At 46.0% G+C, this 7,635-nt stretch overlaps 1 protein-coding gene across 1 annotated transcript; it reads right to left on the bottom strand.

Moving 5' to 3' along the window:
* Positions 1–4,739: 4,739 nt before the first annotated feature.
* On the bottom strand, positions 4,740–6,407 carry LOC146180489 (uncharacterized). Its single transcript, XM_084577758.1, has 3 exons — positions 6,140–6,407; positions 5,873–6,058; positions 4,740–5,185 (listed from the first exon to the last, which is right to left on the bottom strand). Exons 1-3 carry the CDS (start codon positions 6,405–6,407, stop codon positions 4,740–4,742), a joined length of 900 nt encoding a protein of 299 aa, XP_084433884.1.
* Between the last annotated feature and the right edge of the window lie 1,228 nt (positions 6,408–7,635).

Here is a 7,635-nt window from a genome sequence, read left to right as displayed (position 1 = left end):
AAACTAGTTTATAGTAGAAGTGCACCCCTCTGGCACTGGAACTTCAAGCCATTTACAATGCCATACATTCCCTTCCACCAGTTTCTACATTCAATGCAGTTCATCTTTACACAGACTCTCTCACTGCCCTTAAACAGCTTAAGGCCGTTCGACGCACATTCCAAATTACACAGTCCATACATTTGCTCTGTTCAAAGTACCCATGTCCTGTGCGCATACACTGGATTCGCGGCCATGCTCGCGATCCACATAATATTCAAGCGGATGCTATGACGCATATAAACACATCAGGCGATCCACCACCTTCCCCTCTTCCCCCAGATCCGTTCCTGTCCCACTTTTCCGATTCGCAAGTTCTGCGCCAGCGAACACGCGCTCTCATTCCTCCGTGTTCGCACCCTCTGCGCCGTAGTCTTACTCGGCAGGAGGAGGTGACAGTGCGCCGGATCCGGGCTGGGGCGGCTCTGACCCCATCTGTTCGACATCGATGGCGGGAAAAAGATCTACCAGTGACTGACAGGTGCCATCACTGTGACACTCCACCTGACGTCTGCGATGTGCGTCACTTATTGTGGACGTGTCCATCGACGACTCACATTAGGCAACGGATAATCATGAAGGTGGGCCTGCGGTGGAATTGCGATAGTGATTATGAGAAATGGACAATGGACAATCGCTATACTGCCACCCTTCTCGAATATATAAGCGCAACTGAACTTCACTCCATTTAACTTTCTATCTCCTGCATCCCATTCCCCCTTTCTCAACTTATGCCTTGTGGCAAACTCTTCGAAAAAAAAAGTGAACAATCAGTGCAGATCGTAGAACGCAATAAGTGGCATATCATGAATACCTTCTACAGTTAGCAAAACTACCCGACGTGTGCATGAAAAAGCACAAAGAAAAGGCTAAAAAATAATTGCTTCATACTGCACAGCTACATAGCTCATACGTCATAGTTGCTGTAATGCAACCATAGTGCATAAATAAAAATTAATTCCCATAACAGAAGGTGTTAAGAAAGGAGGCACGTTCTCCCCAGTACTTTCATAGCTTACTCGGTGGAAGTTTACAAAGACATATAATGGGAGGAATTAGGCATAGATGTTGATGGGCAGTGCCTGCGATTCGCTCATGATCTTGCCTCGTTAAGCAACTAAGGCAAATAATTGCGAATGATGATTAATGACCTAGACATGAAAAGCAGCAAGGTAGGCCTAAAAATGAGAATGTAGAAAAGGTAATATTCAAAATCCCAAGAAAAGGAAAGAAAATTACGGTAGGTAAGCAAGGACTGGAAAGGATAGCGAATATGGCTACTTAGCATACGTGGTAACGGCACATCCGGACAAAGAAAACGATGTAGCTAGGAGAATAAGGTTCGTATTCTAAAACACTCCTTACCTTACTAAGGGCGCCTCACTCAGTCTAAGGCGACCTGACGTCAATTCTGAAACGACCCTTACTAAGGGGCCCTAAGTTAGGGCCTCCTTGGTGCTTCCCCGAGCTTAGGCTGTCAGGACGTTACCTTCGTGCATCCTAACGTCGCTCCTGTACCTGAAAGCATGCTTCTCCGCACGGCAGTGCATGCGGTACGCTTCTTTGCGCACGGCGCGGATCGTATGTGCCGTGCGCAGCGGTGAGGTACTTCTTTTTCTTTAGCGGTCTTGCTTTCCTGCACATCGCGACTTCTGACTTGTTATCTCTTGGACACGGTGTTCCCGATTCCATCCAACTGCATCCTTATCCCGAAAGGAACTGGGAAGAATGCCTCCGATGCCGTTCGTGTCACAGGATGGTAGCTTCGAAAGCTACAGAAGTTTTTTGCTCCACGCGAGAGAACTTTTGCACGGCCGGGTGTACGCGCTTCCGCGGCCGCCAATACCGCAGCGTCTCGCCGATAGGCTGAATCCGCTGGAGCACTACAACGACCATGAATTCCTGATGCGGTATCGTTTTTCTAAGGAAGCAGTGCTGACTATTCTGGAAGAACTGTAGTTACGTGTGAGTGCGGACAACAGAGGGTCTCCACTACCGCCCGCGCTGAAGCTTCTGATTACGCTACGGTTTTATGGAACTGGCGCAATGCAGATTGTGGTGGGGGATCTCGTGAACGTGTCCCAGCCCGCCGTGTGCAGACGTATTTGGGAAGTGACGCAGGCAATCTGTCTGCGTCTCTTTCCGAAGTACGTCCGGCTGCCGAATGCCACTGCAGCGGAGTCGAAGTCTACAATGACAAGGTTTTATGCCATTGGAGGGTTTCCCGGCGTTACTGGGTGTATCGACTGCACACATGTGCCCATAAAGAGTCCCGGCGGTGAAAACGCTGAAGTGTACAGAAACAGAAAGGGATACTTCTCCATCAATGTGCAGGTAAGTAACACTATATATATATATATATATATATATATATATATATATATATATATATATATATAACGTTCTTTGAAAGAAATAAGGTTAGCCGTTCTAGTACAGTCCAAGAGGGAACGATGATGAGGCCCCTGCGCCCAAGCAATGTAATATGACGGGTTATTTGGCGAAAGACCCTCTGCTGTGAAGGATTCTCTTCGGATTCAGAGCCGGGGAAACCCACAAGTGGTGAATATCTGCCTCACTATTTACAGACAGGACATTTCTTCACCTACCGTAGTTTTACGTACAGTGTAATTCCTGTCGGCAGAAATGCGGATGCGTATCCCGAAGTGTCTGTTATTGTGCGCTAGATTGTAACATTGTGTATTTGTAGCTTGTCCTGCTAATCTACAGCAGACAGAGGTGTGAAGTAGTATTCAATAAGGAAATCATGACAAGACAATGCATCTCTGCTTTTGATTGCCGCCCCTTACGTAAAAAATCAGAACTTGGCACACGTATGCATGCAGAGAACACCGCGCAGTTATGTTGGGAGCATGATGCAGGTGTAGCTACCTAGGGTAAAGAAGGCTACGCTGGCGTTGGATAGTATTATGCTCACACAGGCCCTACAAATCACTCTACTTCCCATGTTAGCCTGGCATGCTTGACAAGGGTCAGCGTGCTGGCTGCCTAGCTGCATGATACGGCTGACCGAGAAGCTGCTGAGTTGAGCACTGTCCGTCGCTAAATAAAGTGCAGTCTCTTGATCTCTTTCTCTCTTAAGCACCACAGTGATCTGAACTTCTCTTTCTTGCTTTGTTTACAGGCTGTCACAGGACCAGAGCTTCAGTTTTTTAATGTTGTCTCGAGTTGGCCTGGGTCAGTCCATGACAACAGGATCTTCAGCAACAGCCGATTGATGGTGGCGTATGAACAAAAGGAAATGCCAGGCATGCTCCTAGGTGACCAGGGCTACGCATGTATGCCTTTCTTGTTGACGCCACTAAGGAACCCTCAGACTTGTGCACAAAAGAGGTAAGGAAAACAATTTTGCAGCACTGAGGTGAAGTATGCATGCAATAGTTATTTTGGCTTACTCTTGGCGGGAACAGCAGGGGACATTATTAAAATGCACAGTTCTGTGGAGCGAGCTTGTGGTGCATGGAAGAGAAGATTGGCATGCCCGAGAAGGATTGTGAAGCAAAAAGCGATCAGTTTCTATTACTGTGTGCGCAGCACAGCGCAAAATTGTTGGTTCCAACATTGCACAGCAGATATTTCAATCCGTAATGTGCTGCTGTAACCCCACGTACGTGCTCAGAGAGCATGTCGGGCATGAGCAATGTTACATCCATTCTTTCAAACAAGTTTCTGTGGCTGTGTTATCATGGGACCTCTATTCAAAAACGTGCCATATATATATGGCACGTTTTTTTAATCAGCTTCTGCAGCTGTGTTGTCATGGAAGCTTCAATCGAAAATGTGCAAATGAGTTTGTCCAGCCTCACAGATGCAATGCCTGCATGCGAAAAGGAGGAAACTGCTTGCATTTCTCTGTAGCAGAGGAACAAGGCATTTAAGTATGCACATGTTCTGTCATGTGACGAAAGGCTTTTGATTTTGTGTAAATGTCTTGCACAGGAGTAACCTGCTTAGTCGCACCAGCCTTTGCATTGATTACACACATTCTATTCCTAAGAAGCCAGATGATATGGCAATAGCACCACTTCAAAGCTGCACCTACGGAGAAACAGAAGTGCCAGACACTGCTCTGTGGTCAGGACTATGCATGTTTGCAACTTCTATTGATGCCAAGGCAAGGAAAATGGTTGTGCACGAGTTTATTATTTTGCCTTTCTGCTTGCAGGTACAACAAGAGCCATATCAGGACAAGAAACTCTGTTGAGCGGGCGTTCGGCGTTCTGAAGAGGCGGTTTGCTTGCCTGAGCAAAAAGCTTGAGTCTAAACTTGAGCGATCAGTTGCGATCATAACTGCATGTACAGCACTTCATAATATTGCGTGCACTCTAAAAGACCCACTTCCAAACGGGGATGAGCCTGAACCTGAACAGGCAGATGCTGATGCATGCGTCACTGACAGCCTTCTAGGCATGCAAGTTCGAACAAGGCTGATTCAGCGTTGCTTTGCCAGCAATCGAACTGCAGACGACAGTGAGACGGACTCTGATTAGAGGTAAAACTGTGTGATGTCTTTTGTGCAGAAATGCGTGTGGGCCGACATATGGAAAAACTATATAAAGAACTAAAAAATTGAAAGCATGAAACAACACAGTAGAATCTAGCACAATATGCCCCTTTATTCAATGTTATATACATAGAAGCTTTTGTCGGTTATCTGCACGAGACTTATGCTGCTCCGATCACTGCTCCAGATTCAGAGCAGTCAGCTGCTTCGTCAAAATAGTTATCTTAAGTTTCTGGGCTTCTTCTTTTGCCCTCAAGACGCGCATTTTCATCTTGTGAATTGCATTCCGCTTGCTTCTCTCATCTACATGCTGCTCGCGTTTGAATGCATGTTCATCTTCTATCATCTTCATTCTTGACAAGTGTTCTTGGTGCCTCTGTGCCTTTTCATTCTCTGCAGCCTGAAGACGGGCCTCTAGCTCACTGGATATTGCCTCCTCCACAGCAGTGGCTCGACCACCTTGTCGACGACGCATCGGTCGTTCAGCTGCCGATTCCTGGCTGCATGAAGCTGCCAGTCTATCTTCGGCTGCCAACCCAGCAGTGTCCACGGCAGCTGCTGGCTCGCTGTGTAGTGTGGCGTCAGACAGCATCTCATCTGCCTGACTGTTCACTGGGAACTCTGCAAGAAGTTTGGATATATAAAGCATTGTAATAAAATCTTCAATAATGACAGCGTTTGGTCGAGTTGGTTTACCATGCTGATTGAAAGCACTTTACTTCCGTCTCAATAAGGAGAGTCATTCATCACTGTGGTGATAGCATTGTAAGCAAGCAACCTACAAGTGTGTGGAACTCAGGTTGTCACATGAAATAGAGACGGAATTTAGCGCTCATGTCAGACCGATGGTGCATCTTTGTCATACACTGCACTTTAACAATCAATACAAAATCTCTAACAGTTTCAAAACAAATACAAGAACTTTACTAGGTGTCCTAATCAAAAATATTGACGGCACATAACTGTTTAGCGCTAATATACAAACCAATGAAATTATAGTACTAGAGACAACATTCCAAGCATGGCAGCTTGATTGCCGTTACATTTGCTTATGTAGAAAATATAGTGGAATGCTTTTCATTTTGCTTAAGTGCGATGCACAGAAGGAAGTTAAAAGACGCGCTCAATACACACATTCTTGGAAGCCACAAACGTGTACTGCAGCACTGCTGAAAAAAGACATTTGCCGCTTGCACACTAATGTGCACTGGCTTAATAGCTAATATGGGGAATGTTACAATATGCAGCCGACAGCTGCAGCGGTTCAAATAGTAATCTGAATTGGGTTGTACGGAATGTCCTGCTTACCTTCATCCCTTTCATCGGACCGGCCGTCCCCTACCACCATGCTGTCTATGATGTTGGCAACGGCTTGGCTGGCTGACGGCTGCACATCGCTGTCATACGGGTTCGGAACCCGTACCGCTATATGCGGCACGATTGCCTCTATCTGGGCGAGCCTGTCGTCGAGAGGCTCCGGTGGTGGTCCACCACCTGTAATTAGCGTCACAGTCAGAAATACAAAAAAAAAAACGGAATACGGCACATGACAGTTTATAAAATGCTGAAACTTACCTGTGGCCATCAGCTCTCTCGCTTGTCTCGCCTTTTCTTTCTTGTATTTTTGCTTCAAGTTATCCCACAGCTTCTTAAGTTGCTTGACTTCCCGTGGACGCACGTTAGGCATGCTATTATATTCAAGGCACAAGCGCTCCCATGCCTTCGTTTTGGCGTGCAGGGACATCGCATCAGTCTTTTTGTTTTCAACAACGTTCTTGTATTTCCCTAGCAGCTCAGTTAGAAGATCCTTTTCTTCGTCAAGGAATGGCATCTTTACCGGCATGTCGGCTGGCGGTATGGTGGCAAACACAGCACGTACAAGGATCGAAGAGACAGAACACGCGAACAGGAAGACTCCGACCACGTTAAACCCGGCGCGACTGGCGCGGCGCGACGCCGAAATTAGTGTTGCCAGACTCTGTTTACTTCTTTGCTGAATTCAGCCATTTCAAGAATTTTCAGCCAAAACGTGCATAATAAAATGCATGCCATGCCTAGATATATCAAATAAACTTTAAACTAACAACGCAGCTCCTTTATTTTGTTCATTATTGGCATATTATTCACATTTAATATACATAATCTCGTAACCAGGAGAGTCATATCCGCCAGTTAAACAGGTGAGGAGCTCCTTTCGCTAGGAAGGCTTTAGGAAGCTTTCAGAATTCGGTCAGGCCCTTCGGGCGCTCCTTGTGTTTAGGGAACATGGAGGGCTCCCAACGTAAGGTAGGGAAACAGTCTAAAGTAAGGAGTGTTTTAGAATACGGGGATAAGATTGGGATCGGGCACCTTTGGCACGTACTCGCAGATCAAAATTAGCAGCTTACTGTAAGCGCCCAAGAGGAAAGTAGGTATCTGTTGCATCTTACTAGTACTCGCCTATCGGGCTGAATTATGGAGGCTACAGAAGAATATTGCACTTAAGTTGAGGACAATGCACAGATGTATAGAAGAGGAAGTAGTAGGTCCAACCATTGTAGACAGGAGGATTACAATGTACATCGGAGAAATAACTTGAGTTAATGAAATCCTAGTTTAAATGAACAAGACGAAAAGCGCATGTGCAGGACATGTGCCTAAAGAGGACAACCGATGGTCACGAAGGCTAACAAATTGGTTTCCATTGGAATGGTATCGCCGCAGTGAATGGGACAAAATTAGTGGGGACGATGAGGATAGGAAGTTTGCAGGCGTCAAATGGATGCAGCTGGGACCATCTGAAAGCAATTGGAGAGAAATCATAAAAGGCGCGCCGCCCAATGAAGGACGAGGACGTTAATGGACTGGAAAATGAAGAGGCCATGCAATTAATTTGCGAAAAGCTAGAAGAGGATTTTAAAGTGTGTGACGAAGACATGCAGTCTAACCTTGATGCGGGTTATTACTAAGACGATATCTTTAACATCGGCAATGACAAACTGTATTGGGAAAGAGGAGAGAAGAAGGTGCCTTTGCGTGCAGCAACAGGTTTGGAAGAATTCCAATAAAAATAATTGCGGTGCTAAGTAAAG

This window comes from Amblyomma maculatum, chromosome 8 (assembly GCF_055883805.1).
Source record: "Amblyomma maculatum isolate TAMU_Amacu chromosome 8, ASM5588380v1, whole genome shotgun sequence".
Taxonomy (NCBI): domain Eukaryota; kingdom Metazoa; phylum Arthropoda; class Arachnida; order Ixodida; family Ixodidae; genus Amblyomma; species Amblyomma maculatum.
This window is presented reverse-complemented; position numbering and strand designations above follow the sequence as displayed.